The 27,013-nt window shown below is 47.2% G+C and overlaps 2 protein-coding genes across 2 annotated transcripts; one reads left to right on the top strand and one right to left on the bottom strand.

Moving 5' to 3' along the window:
- Positions 1–1,207: 1,207 nt before the first annotated feature.
- Positions 1,208–16,454, bottom strand: LOC130488719 (F-box/LRR-repeat protein fbxl-1-like). The gene is made up of 7 exons (XM_056862357.1): positions 16,428–16,454; positions 10,959–11,060; positions 7,776–8,066; positions 6,417–6,632; positions 3,517–3,729; positions 2,432–2,649; positions 1,208–1,376 (listed from the first exon to the last, which is right to left on the bottom strand). The coding sequence occupies exons 1-7, from the start codon at positions 16,452–16,454 to the stop codon at positions 1,208–1,210; spliced, it is 1,236 nt and encodes a 411-aa protein (XP_056718335.1).
- Positions 16,455–16,670: 216 nt separating this feature from the next.
- On the top strand, positions 16,671–23,345 carry TMEM208 (transmembrane protein 208). Its single transcript, XM_056862732.1, has 6 exons — positions 16,671–16,733; positions 18,760–18,855; positions 19,200–19,259; positions 19,948–20,084; positions 21,618–21,702; positions 23,135–23,345. Exons 1-6 carry the CDS (start codon positions 16,728–16,730, stop codon positions 23,270–23,272), a joined length of 522 nt encoding a protein of 173 aa, XP_056718710.1. The 5' UTR covers positions 16,671–16,727; the 3' UTR covers positions 23,273–23,345.
- The last annotated feature ends 3,668 nt before the right edge of the window (positions 23,346–27,013 follow it).

Genomic DNA, 27,013 nt, shown 5'->3' with positions numbered 1-27,013 from the left:
CAGTATACCACAAACAGATACCTTGTCAGGTAAGTGGGGCTGAGAGAGTTCGGAAAGAGCTGTGAGTAGCCCAAGGTCACCCAGCTGGCTTCATGTGGCGGAGTGGGAGAACCAACCCGGCTCACCAGATTAGAGTCTGCCGCTCGTGTGGCAGAGTGGGGGATCAAACCCGGTTCTCCGTTCTTAACCACTACACCACGCTGGTGCATATAGGTGTAGCACAAGCTTGGAAAAAGAATATTGGAAGCTGGCCGGGAGTTAACTTTCTTCCCTGTGCCTTGTTTTCTAGAAGGAACCATCTGAGCCTTGCGAAGTGTTGTTTAGCCAGTGGGTGCAAGCTCTTGATGAAAGCGATTGTGTGTCCCAGTTAAAGCGACTAGGCAAGTAGGTGATGTGAAAGACCTCTGCCTGAGACCCCAGAGAGCCATGGAGAGGAGCCATGGCTCAGTGGCAGAGCATCAGCTTGGCATGCAGAAGGTCCCCGGTTCAATCCCTGGCATCTCCAATTAAAGGGACTAGGCAAGTAGGTGATGTGAAAGACCTCTGCCTGAGACCCTGGAGAACCACTGCCGGTCTGAGTAGACAATACTGACTTTGATGGACCAAGGGTCTGGTTCAGTATAAGGCAGCTTCATGTGTTCAAGAGCAGGCGCTGCTTTTTTGCTGCTGCCTGAACATGCCTATAGGTTGCCAGCGGGAGGGGTGGCAGAGCAGCCTTCCCCAAAAACAGCCACTGCCCCGCGGGGGAGGGGGGGAGACCTTGAAAGAGAAAGCATTCCTGGATGCAGGATGGTAAGTCAGAATTTTTATTCCACTGGCAGTAGTGATGTCCCAGGAACTGAAATGATCCAGGGCCGCTGAGTCAGCAGTTGCATTAACAGCAGGTATCATACCCCTGGGCCCCATTTCTACTAGTGCAGGGTCTACCCTGCTGCAGATATTGACCGGGCCCAAGGTGAGCCACACCATTCAGACTGTGCATGTGCCCTGCTCAACAGGGAGAGGCTGGGGGGGGGAAGGCTGGCATACCCCCCCGGGGCAGGCAGTAACACAGTTGTGCTTAATGGCAGCGACTTTTGCCTGCTTTGGCTACCCTCTTCCTTTTGCGGCGTTATCGCTAGGCCGGATCCCAGGGCAGGAGCTGTTTTGAGGTGCCCAGGCCGAGGGTGAAGCGAGTTTGACCACCTAAAGCCAACGGGAGTCTCTTTCAGAGAGTGACGGAAAGGTCTGCTCCGCCCACGAACCGGGAGTGAACACTCGTCTGCAGGGGGAGGCGTGACTGGAAGTGTTCGACGTCGGCCATGCTGATCCCGCTGCACATGGAGATGTCCACGGACTTCAGTTGCCGGCACTCCTGACCGACGGCCTTCAGGGTCCTGGTAAAGGAAAAATCCCGTCACAGATTGTCTTTCCAGGGATTGAACCCCAGGGTCCTCTGCTGGTCAAGTATGTTCTGCCTCGGAGCTATACCCCTTCCACAAAGTAACACATGACGCTGCCTTACACCCAGTCGGTGTGTCAGAACCTCAGGGAGAGAGGGGTCAATTCAATCCTTACTACTCGAGATCCTTAAAACACAGAAACTAAGGACGGGCGCTACTGTTTTAAAGTATGATTATGTTTTTATCAAATGTGATACCCACTTAGAGGAGGGGCTGTGGCTCAGTGGCAGAGCATCTGCTTTGCATGCAGAAGGTTCCAGGTTCAATCCCCAGCATCTCCAGTTACAGGGACTAGACAAGTAGGTGATGTGAAAGACCTCTGCCTGAGACCCTGGAGAGCCGCTGCTGGTCTGAGTAGACAATACTGACTGATGGACCACGGGTCTGGTTCAGTATAAAGCAGCTTCATGTGCTCATGTAATACAATATCCACCAGTGCAAGGATGCAGACCCAATCAATTTAAAGTCAGAATCAGTGTTTGATGGTGTCTGATAAATAGCCTAGCAAAATGGCCAGGTGGTTAACACCTGAGTAGACAGTACTGACTTTGATGGACCAAGGGAATGATTCAGTATAATGCAGCTTCATGTGTTCATGTGTGATATGGCGTATTTCACCATGTTGTGATCTGTCCTGAGCCCACCTTAGAAGAAGAAGGTTGGTTTCTATACCCCCACGTTTCTCTATCTTTTAAGGAGTCTCAAAGAGGCTTACAATTGCCTTCCCTTCCACTTCCCCCAACAGATACCTTGTGTGGTAGGTGAGGTTGAGAGAGTTTGGAGAGAACTGTGACTAGCCCAAGGTTACCCAGCTGGCTTCATGCGTAGGAGTGGGGAAACCAACCCAGTTCACCAGATTAGAGTCCGCTGCTCTTAACCACTCCGCCATGCTGGCTCTCTTAGTGGGGGTAGGCAGAATATAAATAAAATGTTGTTATTATTACCACCTGCCAGCTGCACCCCTGCCATTTGGACTGCGCGACACTTACTGTAGAGTGAGCTGGTTGCAGCCAGAAAGGACGAGGTGCTGAAGCCTGGGCAGGGTGCCGGCTGCCTCCGCGAACCCTCTGTCGGTCAGGTTCACGCAGTGGCTTAGCGAGAGGTGCTCCAGGCTGCGGCAGTGACGGGTGACAGCTGTGAGACTCGTGTCGGTGATGTTGGGCACCAGGCTGAGGGACAGGCGGCGGAGCTCCGGGAAGGCGATGACCTGGAGAGGAATAACATGACGAGCAGCTGCAGGAGAACATGAGGCTTTGGGGACCCCGGGGCCAGCTGGGCGTGAGAACGACTGAAAGAACATGCGTCTCTTGGAGCATCTATGGCATATCCAGCTGACTCACGGCTGAACTATGCGCCCAGAGTTTTTACACGCGAGCAGGCAAGGAGACGGGGCGGAGCAGCTTCTGGTGTACTGACAAAAGGGTGTCTTTCCGTAGAGGCATCTGTGGATGCTGAATAGTATGTGGAGAATAAGGCCACAGGACAGGCCTTCTAGGCTACTAGGGTTGCCAACCTCCAGGTACTGAAGATAATAAAGCACAGGTGATGATGCTTTAAGAGATGACTCGGGTCATCTCTTAAAGCATCATCACCTGTGCTTTATTATCTTCAATACTAATACATCAGTTACTATTGGACTTTGTAGACACAATGTGATTTATTTTATGTTGTTGCTTATTACTTGTAGCTTTTCCAAATAGAACTTTTTTGCACTTTGTAATTATATTGTTGTGTCGCTCCTGTTCTAATTTCCTAACCGTTTAGTATCAGTACAGTGGTGTCTTCTTTTTTAGTAGTAACTTCCAGGTACTAGCTGGAGATCTCCTGCTATTACAACCGATCTCCAGCCGATAGAGATCAGTTCCCCTGGAGAAAATGGTGGCTTTGGCAATTGGACTCTAAGGCATTGAAGTCCCTCGCCTCCCCAAACCCCGCCCTCTTCAGGCTACGCCCCAAAAACCTCCTGCCACTTGCAAAGAGGGACCTGGCAACCCTACTGCCACCACCCCTTCCTCTTGCCTGCAGACCAGCCTTGGCCAGAGCCAACTGTGGCCTGCGAGTGCCGTGCCTGAACCTTGGCTATGCTCGTGTCCGTCAGCTTCCCGCAGGCTGTCAGGTCAAGCTCTTGCAGGTGGCTTAGGGCGTTCAAGGAGGCCCGGTGCTTCTGCTGGCCCTCCTGCTTCGTGAGGTCGACGAGGATCGGGGCGTCCGGCTCCAGATCCTGTGGAGGCGGCAGGAAGAATCCCATGTTCCCAAAATTCCTGCTGAACTTCGGACCAGCATCCTTCTATCGAGGCAACAGAACGGAGGAATTAATGGAGGTTGGGGCTGCTCTGCCTCCCTTCCCCTGGTTCCACTCAGGGGCTTATACTGTGGCGCAAGGTGTGTTGGGGAAGGGGAACTGTGCTGCCGGGGCAAAGGACTCCGGAACTGGCGTAATGGAAATCCAGGCTGCGACGCGCCCAAATGCTTCCTTAAGCATCTCCAGAAAAGGAAGGAAAACAAAACAAGGAACATGGAAATGCAAGACTTCGCCAGCCGGATCTGACCAATGATCTATCTAGTTCACCTGGCGTTCTGCTTACAAAAATGGTGTAGCCGAAACTCAGGGCACGAAGGTGATGGGCATCCTGTTTGTTCCCAGAACTTGGGACTCAGATATTTAACATGCGAACGTGGAGGTCTACGGAGAGCAACTAGCCTCCATAGCTATCTTCCATGAACTCCATAGCTATCTTCCATGAATTTGTCTAGTTGTTCCAGTCGGCAAGGATAGTGGCCATCACAATAAACATGGGCTGCAGTCCTATCAGTTGCGAGGGTTGTGAACGCTTCCTTCTGATTGTCCTGTGCCAATGTCCAGATCTGCCAGATCTGGGCATTAGTGGGCAACAGCTTTTTCAGGTTGATCTACAGAAAGGATTGACCTTTTCCCTCTGGGATAATCCTGCAGTAATTGCAGGGAAGCAGGTGTGGAAAATGCACAGCCTGTTCCGGTCCCTGTAAGCACGGTCCAGCATGCAGATTGCAGCAGCTGACCCCTGAGGCTCAGATGCACAGCAAAGATGCAACAGCATGCGTCAAGGTCTCCAAAGCCGTTCACAACCACAGAGGGAGAGCTTTGCTTATTCCTAACGGCCAGCAGCTATCCTGTTCCTCCCATCCCTCCCCCTCTCCCTGTGACACTGCCAGACTCCTGCTTTCCCAGACCGGAGCCCTCAGCGGTGCTCCAGATTCTCAGATCTAGATTAGAAGCCGCTGCTGCCGCCTCAATCAGCTAGGAGAGCCATCGTGGTGTAGTGGTTAAGAGCAGTGATTTGGAGCAGTGGACTCTGATCTGGAGAACCGGGTGTGATTCCCCCACTCCTCCACATGAGCGGCAGAGGCTAATCTGGTGAACCAGGTTGGTTTCCCCACTCCTCCACATGAACCAGCTGGGTGACCTTGGGCTAGTCATTCTCTCTCAGCCCCACCTACCTCTAAGGGTGTCTGTTGTGGGGAGGGGAAGGGAAGGTGATTGAAAACCGGTTTGAGTCTCCCTTAAGTGGTGGAGAAAGTCGGCATATAAAAACCAACTCCTCTTTTTCTAGAATCAGTCTCAGCTTCACCCAGCCTCTCTGGGGCCTCTGTCAGGCCTCTGTCACCCCCTCTTCCCGGGGGTGCTGAATGACGGGATCAAGGTGCTCCTCACCCCTGACCACAATTCGTGCACTTCCTGGACTGTCTCCGTAATTTTCTCAGGAATTTCTGAACTGGCAGCATGGAAGAGCCCTGTGATAGATCCCCCCCCCCCATCTTGTTTTGCTTTCTGCTATCTCTGGGGGTTACCATACTTTGTATTCCCACTGATGTATTAAGAGTTTGAAAATGTTATAAAAAATACTGTTCGCACTTTGTTTGGCTCCTTTAGCTGTGAAGACATCTTCCAACCATTTATTAGCCGTGGTATCCAAAAACCCTTTTAAAGTGATGTTTTTTATAACATTTTCAAACTCTTAATACATCGCTGGGAATACAAAGTGCGGTAACCCCCTCTGTTCTCTGAAATGTGGTGGGAATTATTCTTGGGGGCCAAGATGCTTGGTCGGTGTGCAGAGCCCCTAGATGAGGCCAGGGTAATGTGTGTGTAGGGAATAGGTTTTGGTTGTGCTTTGAAGACTTTTGGCTGTTGATATTACATCCTGCCTAGTCACGGCATAAGGAGTGTTCCCTCCCACCATCCAGAGCCTTTATCATCCTGAGAAACCGAGTCCTTCCCATGCCTCTTCGAACAGAAGCCTGGAAATGGGGTCGGAGCCAGGGCTGCGGCCTCCAGAAAGAAAGCAGACCTTGTTCTGTCTTTCTCCCGGCGTTTTAGGGCAAATGCATTTCTGGATGCTGATTACTGGAGTGGATGCATATGAAGCTGCCTTCTACAAGTCAGACCCTTAGGCTGCCAAGCTTAGTCTTGTCCATTCTGGCTGGCAGCAGCTCCCCAGGTTGTTGGTTGGCTTTTTTTTTTAATATGCCGATTCTCTCTACCTTTTTTTTAAAAAGGAGAATCAAAGCAGCTTACAATCATCTTCCCTTCCCCACAACAGACACCTTGTGAGGTAAGGGGGGCTAAGAGGGTTCAGAGAGAACTGTGACTAGCCCAAGGTCACTCAGCAGGCTTCACGTGGAGGAGTGGAGAAACCAACCTGGTTCACCAGATCAGAGTCCGCTGCTCACATGGAGGAGTGGGGAATCAAACCCTGTTCTCCAGATTAGAGTCCACCGCTCTTAACCACGATGCCACGCTGGCTCTCCATGCAGGTTTTCAGGCAGAGGTCTTTCACATCATCTCCTACCTGATCTCTCGAACTGGAGATGCCTGGAACTGAAGCAAATGAACCACAACCCCCCAATGTATTTCAAAAACGAGCAAGGGGAAATATGATTTTCCTCCCTACATACATGCACCTGTGCTTTTTTGGGGGAGGGGGATTCTCTCACCTCCCTGGAGTTATCATTTGCCTCTCTGGGCTGCTCAACCCCCAGCAGGCCCCAATCCGTCAGTTCCTTGCACCAGGCTAAACGCAGGACGATCAAGTTGGAGAGGTGGGTAGAGATGGCTTGGACGCTTCGGTTGGTGATGGACGTACAGGAGGAGAGATCCAGAACCCGGAGGCTTCTGTTGAGAGCGCCAGCCAGCGAGATGACAGAACTGTCCTGTGGAAGGAGGGAGAAAAAAGTTACATATCTCTTTTAAGCAGCTAATAGTGATTTTTTATTTACTTCCTTTCCTAACCATCTGCCTTTCTTGTTGAGGCTCAAGGTAGAGGACAGGTTTATAAACACAATGCAGGAAAGACCAGCATAGTACATCCAACTAAACCATGCAGTCAAACTGGATTGCGCCGTTAGAGAACAAGGGAACAAAAACAGGACGCCGTCTCTAACAAGCTGAAGTGCTGCATTTTCATGTTTACCGTTCTGCCTTTTATTTTGTAGCTGTATTGACTTTGCTCAAGACCTTTCGCTGGGGGAGCATAATAGTAAAGGGAAGGAAGCTGAAGTGCATAGAAATTGCAGCTGAACCTATGCGGCGGCAAGGGAAAGGAATTAATCCCATTCCTGTCCTAGGATTCTAGCCGGAGCTCTCAAGCCACGATCAAAGCCCTGCCTCTCTTGCCATGCTATCCTTATTTAGACGTCTACGTATTTGTCCTGCCTGTCCCATAAGGCTTGTGGTCAGGATGAACCACCCATTTCTTTAAGAAGCAGCCTTTTAATTGATTCAAAGTGGCCAGCATGTGGTTAAAAGCGGTGGACTCGGACCTGGAGTACTGGGTTTGATTCCCCACTCCTCCACATGAGCGGAGGACTCTAATCTGGTGAACCGGGTTGGTTTCCCCACTCCTACACATGAAGCCAGCTGGGTGATCTTGGGCTAGTCACAGCTCTGTTCGAGCTCTCTCAGCCCCACCTGCCTCACAGGGTGTCTGTTGCGGGGAGGGGAGGGGAAGGTGATTGTAAGCCCCACAACAGACACCCTGTGAGGCAGGTGGGGCTGAGAGAGCTGTAAGAGAGCTGTGACTAGCCCAAGGTCACCCAGCTGGCTTCATGTATAGAAGAGGGGAATCAAATCCAGCTCACCAGATTAGCCTCTGCCGCTCATGCGGAGAAGTGGGGAATCAAACCCTGTTCTCCAGATCAGAGTCCACTACTCCAAACCACAGCTCTTAACCACTATATCACTCTGGCTCTCTCACTACCACCTTCTGCCAACCTTCCTTCCTTTGGTTTAGTTATAGGTTTTCTCAGTACAAACACAGAAGGAGAAGAATCTTAGCAACAACCTGCAAGACTTACTCTCAGCAAAGCGCAGAAGGCAACATTCAGCGAGACCAGCTGAGGCCGCCACTCAATAGTCCCGAGGGCTTTCACCAGCTCACTGGAGCTGACCAGGCTGCACTCGGACACGTCCAGGCTTTGGAGGCGCCTCAGGTGTGACACCCCCTGGAAGCCGGCGTCAGTGACCCGCAGGAGCTTCCCCAGCCTCAGGCACCGAAGGTCCGGGAGGCGGGAGCAGAGGGCCAGGACGGCCCGGTTGGTTAGCTCAGAGCAGCCGCTCAGGTCCAGCGTGGCCAAGCGAGGCTGGTGCTGACACAAGACACCGACAGCCTCATCGGAGAGGTCCCGGCACCCCTGGAGCACCATCTCCTGCAGCCGTAGGTTCTCCACCTGGACCAGGGACTTCATGGCCGGGCCGGAGATGCTGGTGCCACTCAGGTCCAAAGCCTTCATGTGGCTGGCCCGCTCCCCAAGGAAGCGCAGGAGGTTGCGGAAGGACAGGAGGGCAGAGGAGTTGTAGTCGCAGGAGCCGTGGTAGGCATCAAACTCGAAGGTGACGTGGCAGCGGGCAAGGGACAGCTTGGCCAGCTGGGGAGCGCAGCTGGTCAAGCGGTTGAAGGTGAGGTCGGACAGGTAGCGCACCCCGGACAGGTTGAGGTCCTGCAGGTTGCCCAGGGCTTTCTGGGCTCGGAGGGAGGCCTCCTTTTTGGAAAGCAGAGTCCCCGGCATGAAGAGGCTGTTGCAGCCGCTCAGGTCCAAGGCAGTCAGGCCAGGGCAGGCGAAGAGGAGCTCCTCAAAGCAGGCCTCCGTGACGCTGCTCCCCTGCAGGCACAAGCAGCGCAGGTGGGGACCCAGGTAGCCGGCCAGGTAGGCGATGACCTCTCGGGAAGTGGAGGAGCTGTCCAGGTTTGTTATCTGAATGCTGCAGACCCGTCTCCAGGACAGACTTTTGATGGTCCCCAGTGACGCGGAGGTAGCCGGGATGTTGTAGAAGATGCTCTCCTCCTGGAAGCAAACGAGAGCGGGATTAGATAGCAAAGAGAGACGGAGTGAGATAGACTGGTATCTCCAGTTCTGCCAATCTGTCAGGTCATGTTGCTTCCCTGAGCTGGCGTGGAGGCTGATTGGGATCCGGGAGATCGGCTTAGAATCCCCGCTCTAAACAAAACTAGAAGCATACAGAACGTGTGTGTGTGTGTAAAGTGCCGTCAAGTCGCAGCCAACTTATAGCGACCCCTTTTGGGGTTTTCAAGAGACTAACAGAGGTGGTTTGCCAGAGCCTTCCTCTGTACAGCAACCTTGGTATTCCTTGGTGGTATCCCATCCAAATACTAACCAGGGCTGACCCTGCTTAGCTTCTGAGATCTGATGAGAGCAGGCTAGCAATAAGCAGTGCAAAAATCTATTCAAAAGACTAAATACAAATGCCACTATAACAATACATGTTCGTTAACACGGACACACAATAAATATACTATTACAACAATTGTTGAACTAGTTATATTCCTTCATTTTCCCAGTAAGGCAAAAAGAGTTCGTAGCGATGAGGGGAAAAGGGCTTAAAAAACTTTTTTTGTGAAGCCCTTTTTTCCTCATCGCTACGAACTCTTTTTGCATTCTTGAGTATTCTTGAGTTTGGGTTTTGCTAGAATAGAATTCCCGCTTTGCCATGGAAGCTGACTGGGTGACCTTGGGTCAGTCTCTCAGCCTAACCTACCTCACTGGGTGGTTGTTGTGAGGATAAAGTGGAGGAAGGGGTAACGATAATGTGAGCTGCCTTGGGACCCCATTGGGGAGAAAAGCAAGGTACAAATAACTAATTGCCATAGCTAAAAATCATTTTCTCACTTTAAACTACCTCACAGGATTGTTATGAAGTTAAAGTAGTAATCCTCCCTCCAGTACACTGTCCCAAGATCTTGTTGGAAGGGAGGGACAGACGTAAGATGTGTTAACAACATCCATCCAGTAGCCACAGAGCGAAGGAGCTTGCCGATTATGATTCTCTAGCAGGGCATCCTTAGAGAGAGGCAAGATACAGGTGGGCTTACAAGAGGTAGAGGATGCTCTCCTCCTGGAAGCAAACGAGAGCAGGATTAGATGGCAAAGAGAGACAGTGAGATACCCTTCAGATTTAGGTCGTTTATGCATGGTTTTACCTGAGGTTCGTTGCTCGCTGGACCCACACTTTCCTGTTGGGAATCTCGGCACCAGCAGTCTCCAAGCTCAAATCAAGTCCCCACCCCTTTAAATGCTGCTTTGTAATTGGCTTACTTTGTAGTGCTTACTGTGAGAGAAACCCCCCCCCCCCAAAACCAATTGCTGCATAAAAACGCATTTTAAGAACAAAAAACAGAGCAATCTGAAAGGGGGGAGGAGAAATCCAAGCCTTGGTTTTAAAAAGCTTTTCTTCTGCTCAGAAAGAGCTCCAAGGCAGCAGGAAGCATTTGAATCCCCACCTCTTTACATGCTCACACGAAGCTGCCTTATAACTGAATCAGACCCTGGGTCCATCGAAGTATTGTCTACTCAGACCGGCAGCGGCTCTCCAGGGTTGTGAGAGAAACCAAGCTTCTGTGTCCCGCACTTTGCCTTATGCACAGAGATTTCACCCGGGCTGAGCTCAGGGGAGAAGGAAGAATCAGGTTAAAAGAGAAATGGAAAGTCCCGGGATTTGTGAGGGCTGGAAGCGAGGTAATCTCTAACGGACTGAAAACTCATGCATAACTCCAAGGAACAACCAAGGCGGACCAGGGGCGAACGTGAGTGAAAGTACCCATGCATAAATGACCTTAATCTGATACTGCCCACCAAGTTTATAGCACTATTATCAAAAGCTCTCATACAAGGCAACTTTATCGGTATAGGTTTGGTTATATTATATGCTGATAATACTTGGTTCTCAGGCAAATGTTGCCTGCGACCCTTATTGTCGGATTCCTTTATGATGTGCGACATTTTTTTTAAACGGCCTGTGGAACAAATCTGGGATTTTCTCCTCAGGGCAGGGTGAATGGTATAAACCAATTCTCTTCCACAGCCAGTCGGAAGCCAAATCCCAAACGCCCTCCATTTATGCGCCAACTTTATGAACGCTTCTCCAAGATTTGTAGGTTGCACCATTGTGTGTGTATGGTGGTGGTGGTGGGGGAAGCAGCATGGCTCTGGTTTTAAGAACCAATGAGGGGAGAGGTGGTTCACCTGCCGCAAGGAGTCTTGCGCTGCAAAATACCAGCTTCGGTTCACCAGAGAGGCCTCTTTCCTGTCAGGGATGGGCAGGAAATTCAGGATGTGAGTGATCACCTGTCAAGGAAAAAAGAGTCTGTCAAGATGGAGAGCCTGTCAGGGGGAGCTGCTTTCTTTCTCCCCAGCAGGGTGGGGCGATTTAAATAGCTCAACCCCCGCCCACCCACACAATTGATTTAACTCAAGTTTCCCCTTTCAGTACCTTTTCGGGAAACTACGAGCACTAAATAGAGAAGTGGCTGGGTGGAACAGTGTGGTTCCAGGGAGCACAAAGCAAACCTTCGTGCGACTTGGTTGACTGAGTCATAAATACCGATGATTTGCACAGTACTGAAAATATTACACAGCCTGCTGCATCATATTTATAATTCTTGATCTTGTATCTCCCTTCCCCCTATTTACAAAAAAACCCCTCAACCAGCCGGATGTGATGATTGGAGGTAATAGGTTCAGTCTGCAAAGAATGGTAGTCGTGATCATTTGGATTAACCTCAAATTTCATTTAAGAACTCTGACTCACGAAAACTCATACTACAATGAATATTCTTTAAGATGCTGCCGGACTTGTGTTTTGTCTGTTCAAAAAGGCATTTTGTATAACTGCACTGTAACTTTTTAAAACCCCAATTTAATATAATTTTCAACCCCCCTCCCCCCAAAAAGTATTTTATTAGAAAAAAACCAATGACAATAACAACTAAAAAAAAGCAGAATTACTGACAGTCTTCGTAATTTAAAATACTATACACACACACACACATAATAAAACAAGATCAAGCCTCCCATGCTACAGCTTATTTCTATGTCTTCATATTTATCATTACGTCCTGACTGAGCGCAATGCATTCCTCTTTCCCGCCCTTATTTATGAAATTCTCTATTTTACATTGTATGTGACCATACTGCATCCAATCTTATTGTATCTCTGTTTTTCTGATGTGCTGTTAGCTTAATTAAAACATATATTTCTTTAACTTTAACCAGCCATTCCTCTATCTTTGGAGCTGATTTTTGTTTCCAGTGACTGGCAAAGGTTGTTGTAGCCACAATTATCATATGTAACACCATACAAAGTTGATATTTAGCTAGATTAGGTACCAGATTTAACAAGAATATCTCGAGTTTACATGGAATTTCAACCTCCATTCCAACCGTTAGACATTTCACTATTTCAGACCAAAATGACATAGCTCTCTCACATTTCTACCACATGTGTATACAATGCTTGTTTTCTATCACAGTACCAACAGCTGTCGTTTTCTGATTTATGGATTTTACTTAGTCTAAGTGGGGTTACATACCACATATATACCATCTTTATTAGATTTTCTCTCATTTGCATACTGACTGTAAAATCTAATCCCTTTGTGAAAATGCGTTCCCATTCTTGATCACTTAACGCTCTAAGTAAGTGTTCCATTTATCCCGATATCCTGTTGTTTGATTTAATTTATCTTTAAGTATAATTGTATATATTTTTGAAGTTCGAGTTTTGTCTTGTAACATCAGCTTCTCAAACTCTGATTTACCGTATCTCTAATTTCGAATATGTCATTTTCTTTTAGGTTATTCCAATATTTTTTTATTTGTAAATATTCTAAAAATGTATTATTAATTTTTTTTCATCCATAATTTTACATAAAGGTTCTAAATTATTATTTCTAATCCAATAATTATGTTCATTCTGTTTATCTATCTTTAATAATCTATCTTTATTCTATGTGGTAATTGGAATTCTGGGTTCTCAGCTAAGATATTCCATAAAAAGAAAGACATTGGGGAAAAATCTGGAGCTAGTTTTTCTCTTAGCGCATCCCATTGCTTTAGAATGGTATTAATGCAATTATTATCTTTGTTGAAATTGTAAATGTGGTCATATGGCTTTTTTGTTTCTCTTTCTTTTCATGTTTATATTGTTTATATTTTTTAAAAATAAAAATCTTTTATTTTTCTGGGGGAGGGGGGAAGCGATAAAGTACCTTGGTAATCAGACTACCAATTCTTGGTGGCCTGTTAAAGAGGGACAAGGTTTGCAAAAGCGTCTAGCTGAGCTTTACAACTTAGCTTCTTTGTGTATTCACACCTGCCAGGGAGGAAGGGCAGCGATAACCTTCAGAACTGTAGTCCACAGATGATGTTTCTTATGAAGAACGCCCAGTTAATTATTAATTGATTTTATGGTTTTATCATATTGCTATATAACACTCACTTTTTGACAACAATCAGCAATGCCTGGATTTTTCAGTTGGTTTGCAAAACAGCTTAGCATCTCCAAGCACACAACCCTCCCAACCGCTGATCAATTTCCCCGTCTTCCCAAATTGTGGATGAGGAGCCCCATGGCGCAGAGTGGTAAGCTGCAGTACTGCAGTCAAAGCTCTGCTCACAGCCTGAGTTAGATCCTGACGGAAGTCGGCTTCAGGTAGCCAGCTCAAGGTTGACTCAAGGTTGATTGGTAAAATGAGTACCCAGCGTGCTGGGATTAAAGTGTAGACAACTGGGGAAGGCAATGGCAAACCACCCCTTAAAACATAGTCTGCCTAGTAAACATCATGGTGTGCCATCACCCCATGGGTCAGTAATGACCCAGTGCTTGCACAGGGGGACTACCTTTACCTTTAAATTGAGGGTGCCAATTGCCATAGCTAAAAATTTCCCTTCACAACTCCAGGTATACGTGGGCCAAGGAATGGGGCTGACTGCGTGAGTCGCTTGTTTGACCAGGTGAAGCCAGGTGTAATGTTGGGGTAGGCTTGGGGGGACCTGGGTTCAAAACCCAGTTTGCCATGGAATTCAGTGGATGGGGTTCCTCCCCCCCTTTATTGTTTTATAAGGAAATGGTAAGAAAAGCAAGATAGAAATAAATGGGTCTGGTCATTCTCTTGCCACCTAACCTACCTCGCAGTTTTGCTTTGAGGATAAAATGGAAGAATCACCTACTGTGTGGTTTCCTTGCGCTCCTTGGAGGACGTATGGAAATTGGGGTTAAAAAGTAATAAATGTTATGTAATTACACTTTTAACTTGCCCTTCTTCTTCCATTTTTATCCTCACAACAACCCTGAGTGGTATGTTAGGCTGAGAAAGAATGCCCAAGGCAGCCCAGTGGGTTTTATGGGGAGTGGAAATTTGAACCTGGGTCTTCCCAGGTCTAGTCCAACATGATAAATACTACCCTTCGCTGGCTCTCCACCCCTAAACCCCATTTTCCAGTGACCAGCACCCACTCTAGTCCATGCACCCTAACAGAGAAGACTGCCTTTGAGCATCTGTTTTGCATAATAAACTTTGTGCCACCTCAAATCATATGCTACTTCATGCAGAAGAGAGCCTCCCCCAAGATGCCTGAGAAGCACATTTAATCCAAAGTTTGTTTTTGCACATAGTGCTCTCAAGCATGGTACCCCCATGCTAATTTGTGTCTATATTCTTTTAAATAAGGATGCAGGGCTTTGAACCCCAAAACTAGCCTCATGCACACTTCACCTGCATCTTTTCTAGATTATTTTCAAGCAAGGTGTTCAAAATCTCTTTAACCCTTCAAACCCATGTGAAGAAGAAGAAATGTTTAATACGGTCCCAGACCAACAATAAAAAACTTTTACATAATAAAAATAGTAGTTATATACATCAATACATCAATATATAATCAAACATTCGTAGGAACTATTAAAAACATAAGCTTAACTAGAACACAGTTAAAACTCATTTGTTGGGTTTGACCCATGCTCGTCTAGTCTTCATAATTTGCCATCCAAATTTGGCCATTTTAAAAGTTAGCTCGCTGTCTTTAACTGAGAGCAAGTTAGAAACCCATGTGGTTTTCTTTTGTAACAGGCACTGGGGTGGGTGCATTGGACTCACATCTGAGAATGCATTTGCAAAAATTAAGCTTTAATTCTGGGACTTTTCATACAGGACAGAATCCTAATACGGATGGGTAATTGTGGAGGGGGGGACACCTCAAAACTTACTTGGAGGGTACAGCATTGTGTAATTTCCAGTTTTTTAAATTGACTTTTTAAAGAAGAATTGTCAGGTGCCATGTGTATGACCAGAAAAGCAAGGTAGAAATTTTGGGGGTGGGGGTGGAGAGAGACATAAGCCTGCGGAAGAAAAGCATTCTCTGCATTTCTGTCCTTGTACAACCTTCTGTTAAGCATCCAGATTATTTCGGTTAGCAGCTGAAGGGGCTGGACCTGTTGCTGACCAGCTTGGCCCTTGAGACAACCAGCAAGTGCCTGAGGCGAGTGAGCAACGGGATCTGTCACTTCCAAGACACTTCCATAGTTCTGCCTATTAGGTAAGAAAGCAACGCTGCTGCTGCTGCTACTCTCCAATACACTCTGTCCCTTTTCTAAGTTTCTAAGAGAAACTGCTGAATTACAGTTTATATTCAAACTAAAGTCAATGCATTTAACTGGGCTGAATAAAGACCTTGCATTCATGGCTCATTACCAATGCTGATATCTCCATACCCATCTCTCCCCTGGACATCACAGACTCTTCTGCAGACCACACCTAATCCCATCACGCCTGCTATTCACATTGACATATTGTTAACGTTTACATATTAGTGCTTGTCTGAATTCACTCTCCTCTACTTAAAGACAGATGGACTCACATTCTAGCTGTATCTGAAGAAGTGAGCTGTGGCTCATACTCTGCCAGAAAATATTCTTGTTAGTCTTCAAAGTGCTACTGGACTCTTGCCCCTTTTCTAAGTTGTTTTCTTAATTTTTAAAAGGTGATTTAAATGTGCGTTTGTATGCATCCAAATGTTTGAACCAAGCATTGACAGTGCAGTCCCAACTATGGCTACTCAGAAGGAAGCCCTACCAAACTCCACGGTTCCTAGTACGAATCTAAGAGTGCCCAGGGTTGCAGCCCCAATCGGATACACTTGCAAGGGCCAAGATGGAGGCGAGGTGAAGGGGAGAGTTGGTGGGTGGAGGAGAGAGGAGGAAAAAAGAAACGAGCGGTGGAAATCAGAGCCAAGTCGCCTTTGACATCTCAATTACTTGGAACAGTAAACAAAGGACTTCTTATTTCCTTAGTCATTCTTATTCATTCCAGATTCTGTTTCCTTTCTCCGCATCTTTTTTTCTTCCCAAGTTTATCTGTTTCTGGTCTCTTTTACACATGACTGAAGAGAAAAATGCAATCAATAGTACTGCAGGGCACATTCATTAGCCGAAATCTTTCTATCCCGCCCTTCCTACTGGATCAAGGCGGGTTAACAACCCCCCCAGGAATAAAACGCGCGCAAAATCCCGCTGACACGTGTTTGCAGGCACATCTGTACGCGCGCACACGGGTCGGGTCAAGAGCTGCGTCCTGCTCAGGCGCTGCCCACTCCGGCGACCCCTGCAGAAGTCTCCACCAGGTTTCCCTTTTCCCTCCTCTCCCCACTCGGCCTCCCTACCTCCACGGGCAGCTCCCCAGCCTCCATCCCCGCCGGCAGCTCAGCCTCGCCGGCGTCCGACCGTGACCGGCCACCCCAACGGCTAGGCCACGCCCCCACCCCTCTGCTCGGCTCCTCCCCTCCGCCGCTCCCGTCCCAGCTTCTCGGGTCCCTATGACGACGGCGCGATGCGTCATGGGAGCTGTGGTCCTTGGCGGCAGGACTTCGCGCCGGGCGGTGACGCGTTTTGACCTGCGCCGGAAGTTCTGCTATGCTGAGCTGGTGGTGTTCAGGCGGTTTGGGACTGGCCGGGGGACGATCATGGCGGTGAGCGAGGCGCTTGCGCCGGGGATCGGTGGGGCCTGGAAGGGGAATTGCGGTCTCTTTTCTCCCCGTGTCATTAATTATGTGATACAGCAGGGTAGACTTCCCCTGACTATGGAAGATCCACTGATTTAGCAATTTGCAATAATCTCTTTTCCTTTCTGTAAAATGTATTGAAATGTATTAGGGCAGCCAGGGAATAACTTGTGGCTGGGCAGGATATCTCTGTGTGCTAAGGAATTGGGGCAAGAGTCACGGAGGGTTACAATGAACCATAACAAGAACTGGGGGAAACTGTTACTATACTGCCACCTCGACGTCTGTAGTGCTATCAGCTTTACCCTGAATGTTGATTGGTTGTCATATCTTGAATTTGGATAAATATCCCTTCCTCAGTATGATCGGGGCTCAGAGATTTTTACTCGGTAGAGTGCTCTGGGTAGCAGCTGCTCCGAATAAATAACTGTTTTCTTGCAAACAACGGTCTCGGGTCTCCTTCTCCCCCACGAACCTCTGGTTTACTGCATCATTACTTGGTGCCGTACTGCATCATATGTGAATGTATAATTCCCTGGTGAAGCTGCTGTAGAAATAGCTTGGAATGATTCAGCCCTCATCTGGGGAAGCTGTCATGTTGTTTTCGTTTGGGCCGCCGTAGAGCACCTGATTTGCATGCAGAAGGTGCCAAGTTCAGTCCCCAGTGTCTCCAGCTAAAAGGCAGTGCATGATGTGAAAGGTTTCCCTCTGAGATCCTGGAGAGCTGCTGCTAATCAGAGTAGTCAATACTGATTTTGATAGACCGGTGGTCTGACTCAGCATAAAGCAGTTTCATGTGTATGTGACAGTGTTCCTGTATCTTTAAAGGTAGACTGTTGCACAGAAAATGAGCAGAAATAAAAGGAGTCTTGGGGCTAACAGATTTATTCCACATCCAGAGGCAGTAAACCTCTGAATATCAGTGTCACGAGGCAATATTGGGAGGGGGGTTGGCCTTGGTGCCCTGTTTGTTGGTTCTCCAGGGCAGCTCGTGGGCTGCTGTGTGAAGCATGATGCTGGACTAGATGGACCAATAGTCTGATCCAGTAGGGTGCCTAAGGTTTTGTGGGTTAGAACCTCCTTCCTCAGAAACGTGAAGTTAGTTCTCAGTAGATTTCTGTTTACAGCTGTGGGTAACTGCCACTGTACTGCCTGCATGCAGCCATCATAAACAAACCCTAATGAATAATATGGCACCTTGCCCACCTTCTGACTAGGATAAAAGGACTCAGATCTCCATTTCTTCTGATGTCTCACAAAAGGAACTTTGACTCTCAAAACCTCTTGTTGGTGTGTAAGGTGCTACTGCCCTGACCTCAATAGGCCAGGCTAGCTTGATATCAGATCTTAGAAGCTAAGCAAAGTTGATACTGGCAAGTATTGGGATGGGAGACCTCCAAGGAATACCAGGAGCGTGATGCAGAAGCAGGCAATGGCAAACCACTTCTGATTGTCTCTTCCCTTGAAAACCTCACCAGGGGTCACCATAAGACAGATGTGACTTGACAGGCCAAAAATGCTACTGGACTTGAATCTTAACTAACGTGAGTTTAGTAAGCCTTACAACAACCCTGTTATGTAGACAGGCAGATATTGTCTCTGTATTTTGGGCAGTGGACAGAGGAAGTTGAGGGTAGCTTGCCTAAGGCAAATTCAGGGTAGAACAGATCTGGCTCTAGAACAAAGAGATGGCAAACAGTGAGGAGCTGCCCTTCTGGTTCTTGATGTTGTCAGGAAAGACAGCTGAGAAACCCCACACCTGCTTTGTGCTGCCCTGGTGGGGTGACACCTCAGGGTATGTTGTCACCTAGTTTTAGCTTATGTGGTGGTTCTCTGGCTCTACAATACCACCCTGGCTCAGTTGTTTTGTTTCATGATTCCCACTTAAAAATGAAGTTACGTCTGCTGTTTATGGAGTTTGGATTTATGGCAGATGTAAAAACAGGTAAATCAAAGGATGGGTGTATTAATTGCTCTTCTTTTTTTTCTGCAGCCAAAGGGGAAGGTGGGAACCAAAGGTAAAAAGCAGATATTTGAAGAAAACAAGGATACCCTGAAGTTTTATCTGCGGATTTTCTTGGGAGCTAATGTAAGTTTGTAGTGCCTTGCATGAATTCTGTGAAAGTTATTCATTTAGATCTAAGGGTTCTTTTGATGTAAGGAACTTCTTATTTGTCCCTGTCAGCTGGTATATTATGGTGGCTAACAGACCAACCTACAGGTGAAGAAATTCCTGCTTCATATCTGTCTCTTCCATGAACTCGGTCAGGTGGCCTTAAGGCAATTTCTCAGCCTCTGATAATAATATTGACTTACCTTACAGGGTTGTTGTAGGTATTACTGAGATAACATGTGCAAGGCACTGAGGATGTTTGAAGGCACTGTATAAATGCTAAACTGTATTATTTCTCACTTTGTTTCCCTTAATTTCAGGCCATTTATGGAATTGTAAACTTTGTGATCTTCTACTCAGCAGCCACTCTCTGGACTTGGGTAAGTGTTGTATGGCCCCAGAGTGTAAATGTATTGGGATAGGGATTGATCTGCTTTGCTTACGTTGTTAAGTGGTGGATATATTGATGCGTAAATAATTGTCTTGAGAGAAAAGATGTCCAAGTCAAAAATAGTTTGTTCCATGGCCACTTCTTATCCTGCTAAAAGGAATCTTACTCGTTAAGACATTGGCTCATCACCCTTCCTGTCTGGGATATTACATCATTTAGCCCACTCAGTATTTGCTTGTGTCTGAAGTGGGAGTGGTATGACTTGCTTTTCTGCCACAAATGCGGACCCATGCAGCTGCCATACGCAGAGTCAATCCACTGATCCATCTAGCTCATTAATGTGAACTCTGATTGGTGGGAGTTCTCCAGAGTCTCAAGTAGAGAAAGACTTTTCCCAACACCTTCCACCAGAGATCCTTTAACTGGAGGTGGCAGGGATTGAACCTGCGTCCTTCTGCAGGCAAAGCATGTGCACTGTCACTGAGTCACAGGCTCTCCCTCATGCCTTCATACAATGTAATGGGGAGGAGGAAGGCCTGTCTTTCAATTACTGCTAGTTTCTGGCCATCTAAGGCTCCACCCCTTTATTTGTGCTGCACTATCTGAGAATCTGGGGAGGGGGAAACAGGGAGTGTCCTGTTGCTTCCCTGGTTGATCTTTCCATGCTCTCGTTCCAGATTGCATTTGTGTTCAGCATGCTGATCTATGGGGCCAGCTACCGCTCCATGAGCTCCATGGCAAAGCCGACCTTTGCGGATGATGGCAGTCTTGCCGATGGCGGAATTGACCTGAATATGGAGCAGGGGATGGCAGAGTGAGTGTCTACACCCCACAAATCCAGGTGAGCAGGACCTGCTGCCTGAGCGCATGCACAGATCCGTGCTCGAATTATCAAAGGAAAAGTAAATGAGGTCCCTAAATTAATCCAGGTCGAGTCGAGCCCTCTGTAAGGACTTCTAAAAATAGCGGCTCCAGGGGTGGGGGTCACAAAAGAAAGGGGAGCTGGGCCTCCCTTGCAGTTCGAGCACTGACTCAGATCTCTGGAGCCCTGCTGTGAATCATGTAACCATACAAATGCCTTTGGGGGAGACGGATGTCATTTCCCAAAGCTTCTTTCCTCAGCTTCCATATTGAGAAGCTTGAGGAGAATATTCATCCTTCCGCCTTGTGTGCTCTGAGCTAGAGGGGGGCTGTACACAGTTTCCAGTGATCAGGAAACAGGGCTGCCCCCCTCACACCCTTGCTGGACCCTCACCTGCACTCCCTTTCTATCCAGCCCTCCATTTCCAGCTTTCATCTCTTGCCATCCTGGTTGGTTCAAACAAATCCCACCAACTCTTTCTTTCTCTCTCTCTCTCTTTCTCTCTCTCTCTTTCTCTCTCTCTCTTTCTCTCTCTCTCCCTCCCTCTCTCTCTCCCCCCCCCCTCTCCCCCATCATTCCCACCAGGCCGGATTCAGGGCGGCTCACAACACAATATAAAAACATCAATTGAAAACTATATTAAAACATCTGTATGAAAACATACCTTAAAATTCATATGGGAATCTGGATCCTTTGAGGATGATATAAATGATGTGTCATAAATTCCTAGCAAAGCATAGACAAATGTACATTCTGAATTTAGATGCAGGACTTATTGTGTGATGCAGAACTCAGATTTCTTCATGCTCAATTATTATTTTAACGTGTTCGTCACGGAACTCAAGAAGGTATAGATTGGAGTTCCTAGGAAGCCTTCCATCGGGGCAACACTCAGGGTGCTGCTGGGTCGAACGAAAGAGGTCCCAGCTGGTTTCCCCATTGTGGCCATCCAGATGTTCTTGGGAAACCTGCAAGTGAGGGCATGAGCCAAACATTTCCTTGGATTGTCTGCGGCCGGCCACTGGCATTCACCTGTACGTGGGCTGCAGCTGAAGCAACCCTCCCCTCCAGCCCTTTCCCAAGACAGAGCTCGTGGTGGGAGTGACAGATCTCCCCCCACTAGGGTTGCCAGGTCCCTCTTTGACACCGGCAGGAGGTTTTTGGGGCAGAGCCTGAGGAGGGCGGGGTTTGGAGATACTTCAATGCCATAGAGTCCAACTGCCAAAGCGGCCATTTTCTCCAGGTGAACTGATCTCTTTCGGCTGGAGATCCGTTGTAATATCAGGAGATCTCCAGCTAGTACCTGGAGGCTGGTAACCCTACCCTCCACCCACATACTCTTCAAGTGCCAGGTTTGACCTCCCATAGCTCCTTAGCTAGTCACTGAGTTTCTCTGAGAGAAAAAAGGATTGAGTAGCTCAGGGATAGGTAAGGCATTCTGCTGCGTCATGCACTGATACATCCAACCTTTTCCTTGGTCCTCAGGCACCTGAAGGATGTGATCCTGCTCACGGCCATAGTCCAAGTCCTCAGCTGTCTTTCTCCCTACGTGTGGTACTTCTGGCTCTTGGTAAGTCTTACGGTCTTGCTTTCCAGTGCACCCCCTCCCACACATACACGCACACTTGCCTTTCCTTCCTAAGTCTGTTTCACTCATTGCCATTGCTGAGCTGTTTGAGAAGACGAGAGAATTCCTAACTTTCATTTTAAAACAAGAGTCTCTAGCTCATTTTGTTGCAGAGGTGGGCTTTCCCCCATATATCTCCACAAGGAAAGGGGATTGAGACTTTTTAAAAGAATGAAATCTGGGAATTCAGACCACTTGATGCATATTGTGGTATACTGGGATATCAATATATTAAATCACCGATTTTAAGTCAAGAAAAGAAAAAAAATGTCTGCAGTAGGGAGAGAAAATGGGTACTGCGGGATGGAGGCTTCGCATTTTATGGACGTATGTAAACAACATTCCATTGTTGCAAAAAAACCTTAAAGCCTGACAAGAACTATTCAGAATTTCCCTAGTGGCATTGTTAGAGATGGTCAGAGGCATAATTGGTCAGAGGCATAGATGTCAAGTTGACCTCTTAGCAAACCACCACTGTAAAGAGGGCAAGTTTACTTCCCACAACTGTATCCAGCTGTTGTTTCTGTTCCAACAAGGATGTTTTTACAGATTTAATATACGTTATAAGGTTCACAAGTCTAGTGATGCTTACTTGACTACTTTGGTAAACTAGATCATTCTGGGTATGACTTAGGCCTTAATGTCAGAATCCCCCTTCACGCACCCATCAAGGTTTTGCTGCCATTTCCCCAAAACTTTGGAGCAAAGCATGTTTCAGAAGGATTGGAGAAAAGTCAGGAAAATTCCAGGAAATGCATGAATGCACCACAATGCTGTGGGGAAGCAGGAACAAAAAACCCTGTACAGGAACCCTGTGTTACTCCACGCAGGTCCCACAACCCTGGGAATAAACTTTCCTTGGGGTGGAAATGGCTGCTGGAGTGGAGGGGGGGAAGATGGCAAGACCGGCAGTTGTCTGCCTTCTGCTGACAGAACACTTGGATCCAACTTGCTGTCCTTTAGAGACCTAAGAATGAATAACTTTCCAAAACGAGCAGTGTTGAGTTCGAGAGCGTAATTGAACACACATGAACCTGCCTTCTACTGAATCAGACCCTCAGTCCATCAGAGTCAGTATTGTCTACTCAGACCTGCAGCGGCTCTCTAGGGTCCCAGGCAGAGGTCTTTCACATCACCTTCTTGCCTAGTCCCTTGAACTGGAGATGCCGGGATTGAACCTGGGACCTTCTGCATGCCAGGCAGATGCTCTACCACTGAGCCATGACCCCTCCCCCATTAATTCTCTATTAAAAAGCAATAATTTTGCCAGGAGACCTTCAAATTTTGAGATGGCTTAACTGTGCATTTTGGTAACCTGTTGCCACATCCTTGGCTGGTCAGTAATTTTTCAGGGTTGTTTTTTTTTTTAAAACAGGCTCCCGGACGGGCACTTTACCTTCTCTGGGTGAACATCCTAGGGCCTTGGCTCACCACAGACTCCTCCGCTGCCAACCCAGAGCCCAATGAGAAGAAACAGCGCCGGCAAGAGCGGCGGCAGATGAAGCGCTTCTAGGAGTGCTTGCGGGAGTGGATAGGATTGCCACCCACCGTCTCTGAGTGGCTGTTCATCAGGGATGCAATTTTTTTTTAACCAATCAGAAAATATCAGGGGTTTCTTCTCTCTCTCATTCCCCCCCTTTGGCAACGACACTTCGTTTTAAGGCTACAGAAGGATGACTTGAGTGTCGCCAGGCAGATACCTTGGCCTTCATCTGCCTTAATGGCACGGGGTGGGAACCTTTTGCGGGAGCGGAAGTATGTAAATAATCTTATTAAAGCAACGTTGAAACACAAGTCGGAGGATGGAAGCATTGCAAGGCTTGAAGAAATGGTGTATTAAAAAGAGAAAAGAAAAACTTTCAGTCTATATGATAATTCATGTAGCTGGTGTTGATGTTACACCGGTTGAGTATCCCTTATCCGGAACGCTTGGGACCAGAAGTGTTCTGTATTTTGGAGTATTTTGGAATATTTGCGTATACATGAGATATTTTGGGGATGGGACCCAAGTCTAAACACAAAATTCATTTATGTTTTATATACACTTTATACACATGGCCTGAATGTAATTTTAAACAGTATTTTTAAATAATTTTATGTACATTGTTCCATCAGAAAGCGAAGATGCAACCATCTCACCGGAATACCTGTATTGGCTGTTAAACAAGAGCAAACACAAACAACAAACTAACAGCAGCAGGCTTTCAGCCTCCACCTACAATGCAGTGTACACTGTATTTTATTTTAGGTGAGAAGAAACATCAGGAGCAGTTGAGGGACCAGGAAATGGGTCCTCTAGGGCAGAGGTTCCTAAACCTTTTGAGTCATGGAGCACTTTTCAGGAGAGAAATTAGTCACGGAGCACTAATTTTCATCTAGCACCTATATACTAAACTGAGTGACAGTTGTATTTTTCTTTCCAATCTCTTCGCGGAGCACTAGGAGATGCTTCGTGGAGCACCAAGTGCTCCTTGGAGCACAGTTTGGGAACCTCTGCTCTAGGGATGAGGAGGCATCTTGCTGGATCACTTTTTAAAATGTTCCCTCCAGAGTCATCTGACTCAATAACAACGGTTTTTGTCTTACAAGTGATCTCCAGGCAATAGTGATCAGTTCACCTGGAGAAAATGTCCGCTTTGGCAATTGGACTCTATGGCATTGAAGTCCCTCCCCTCCCGAAACCCCGCTCTCCTCAGGCTCCGCCCCAAAAACCTCCCGCCGGTAGTGAAGAGGGACCTGGCAACCCTAGTAGTCATGTAGATTTGGCTTGATGCTTGAGTGAAACAAAATGCTGTGGTTGGAACGAAAAATTAAAAGATGGATTGGGGACCCCACTACAGGTCACAAAAGCCTCCTAACATTGTGGAATAACTACTGCAATGCTGACTTTCACTCTTGAAACAAGCTAGTGAGAGCTCTCAGAATGCCTGATTGCAAAGTCATGCCAAAGCTCTCCGCAGTGGATGACAGAACAGAAGAAAGATACTCCAAGTGTCTGGTCCTTCAAATGTTTCTTGTCCGTCCCGCCATCAAGATCTGCCAGCATATAAATTCCTTTCAACTTTCCCAAGAAAAACAATGCATTTTTCTTAGTTTAAACTTTTTGGGGAGGGTGGGGGTTATTGTGCTAGCTTACTAGGGTGTGGTCTCGCACAGATTTCCAGTTGTGAAAAGCCAGAAAGGGAGGAGCATCCTAGTTGTTTTTAAATATTTTGTATATTAGAATTCTTCCAGTCCTTTGGATTTCCTCCAGTAGTCCTGTTTAGAGATCTGTTAATGTTTGCCGGGCAGCCAGTCCTCCACATGTTCTGGGTGGTACGCAACCGCAGCCAGTTTGTTCCTTAAGAGATTGGAATAAAACAGAGAAAAGCAACACGGCTTTCCTCATTCGCTGGCAACAGTATGCGGGCTTCCAAGTTTCACAGAGCTGGTCAGGCTGAAATCACAAGGCTGTGTACATTAGCGTTCTAAAAAACTAGACCCAAGCACAGAAACTTCTGAGTAAACGTAAGTACAACAATGATAACAACACTGAGAAAACAGTAGGTTTTTAAGAGCCTGAGAAAATGGATCTCTGTTGTCAAGTATTTTTTAATGAATATTTTTTTTATTTGCTGTCAAGTTGCAACTGATTTATAGCAACCCTCAGTTTTCAAGGCAAGAGACATTCAAAGGTAGTTTTACCACGTGGAGTAACACTGGTATTCCTAGGTGGTTTCCCATCTAAATACTGATGAGGGCCAACACTGCTTAGTTTCTGAGATCTAATGAGACTAGGTTAGCCTAGGCGATTACGGTTAGGGCAATCAAATACCGTATACTTAAACATTTCTGTTTCTGTACATACTTGATCCATATTCTGTATCTTCCCCTTTTAAAACAAACTGTATCTGTGACTGATTGGTCGTGGTCACGGTGCTAGAAGCATTCATCTGTTAGTGGTGGGTGGATATTGTTCCTGTTTCTACAGTCATTAAATACCCCATTGTCAAACAGGGATTGGTTTCTAGGAATGGCAGTGCTCCTGTTTGATCCTGCTCTTTTAATTTTAATTTAATCTGGCTGTCTGTAATTTAATCTGGCTCTCTGCCCTGGTCCTGTGTGTCTTCATCTCCACACGGTCGAGTGTTGCGCTATTATGCCACTACAGCTATAATTCGCAACTGGATTTGCCCACAGTGGACAAGCGGAGCAAGTATTAGGGTTACCAACTCCAGTTGGGGAAATTCCTGGAGATTTAGGAGTGATGTCTGGGGAGGGCAGAATTTGGGGAGGGATGGGAGTTCATTGGGGGTATGCCATACAGCCCCCACCCTCTGAACTGCCATTTCCTGGCGCTTTTGGGTGGTCCTAAGAAAAGATTATGAGAAGACGAGAGTCAGTGGAAAAGACAGTCTTACTAGGAAAAGTTGAGGGCAGCAGGAAAAGAGGAAGACCCAGCAAGAGATGGATGGACTCAATAAAGGAAGCCACAGCCCTCCATTTGCAAGATCTGAGCAAGGCTGTCAAATATAGGACATCTTGGAGGACTTTCATTCAAAGGGTCGCTGTGAGTCGGAAGTGAGTTGACGACACTTAACACACACACACACACACACAAGAAAAGATAGAATGTGGCTTTTTTTCTGAGGCTTTGGTTTGGACCCATGCTGGTTTCTGCACTTGCGTCTCTAAATATCTCTGTGATCTCTAAAAGCGCCTGGGCATAACCCTCTCCCCCTTCAAAAGTGGGATTGTTTTTTAAAATATATATTTTTATTTTCTTTTTTATTTTGTATGTATTATTATATAAAATCAATAAAAAAAATTTATTAAAAAAAGTGGGATTATTGGGGGTGGGGGACCCACACCAATTTATTGGGAAGAGCAAGAGTCCAGTAGCACCTTAAAGACTATAGACTTAAAGACTATAAGACTATAAGCTCATACCCTGCCAGAAAATATTTTTGTTAGTCTTTAAGGTGCTACTGGACTCTTTTTCTACTCCTGCAGACAGACTAACACGGCGACCCACCGCAATTCATTGGGATCGTTTTAACAAGAGAGATTCAACACCGCCCTCCCTCGTGGCGCCGAGCGCCGTACTACCCCTTCCTGCCATCAGGGGGCAGACCGGCGCGGGTACCGCCGAGCGGAGCGAGCGAGGAGCTGGGCGGGGCTTGCGTGGAATGTGGGCGGGGCCGGCCGGGGCCGCTCGGCCTGTCGCCATGGAGACGGGCCCCGCGGCCTGAGCTGCCTGGAGCCCTTGGTCCAG

The sequence above is a fragment of the Euleptes europaea genome, chromosome 17 (genome assembly GCF_029931775.1).
Source record: "Euleptes europaea isolate rEulEur1 chromosome 17, rEulEur1.hap1, whole genome shotgun sequence".
In the NCBI taxonomy this organism is placed as follows: Eukaryota; Metazoa; Chordata; class Lepidosauria; order Squamata; family Sphaerodactylidae; genus Euleptes; species Euleptes europaea.
Note: the sequence above shows the minus strand (reverse complement) of the source record. Positions and strands in the feature narration are given on the sequence as shown.

What these genes read in the sequence shown, in the direction of transcription:
- LOC130488719 (XM_056862357.1), bottom strand. Translation starts at nt 16,454, where the DNA reads ATGGAGGCTGGGGAGCTGCCCGTGGAG. An exon ending in CCTTCTGCGCTTTGCTGAGA is followed by an intron (nt 6,633 to 7,775) that starts GTAAGTCTTGCA and finishes CTCCTTCCACAG; the next exon opens with GACAGTTCTGTCATCTCGCT. An exon ending in CGGACACGAGCATAGCCAAG is followed by an intron (nt 2,650 to 3,516) that starts GTTCAGGCACGG and finishes ATTCCTCTCCAG; the next exon opens with GTCATCGCCTTCCCGGAGCT.
- TMEM208 (XM_056862732.1), top strand. An exon ending in GGATTTTCTTGGGAGCTAAT is followed by an intron (nt 18,856 to 19,199) that starts GTAAGTTTGTAG and finishes CCTTAATTTCAG; the next exon opens with GCCATTTATGGAATTGTAAA. An exon ending in ATGGAGCAGGGGATGGCAGA is followed by an intron (nt 20,085 to 21,617) that starts GTGAGTGTCTAC and finishes CTTGGTCCTCAG; the next exon opens with GCACCTGAAGGATGTGATCC.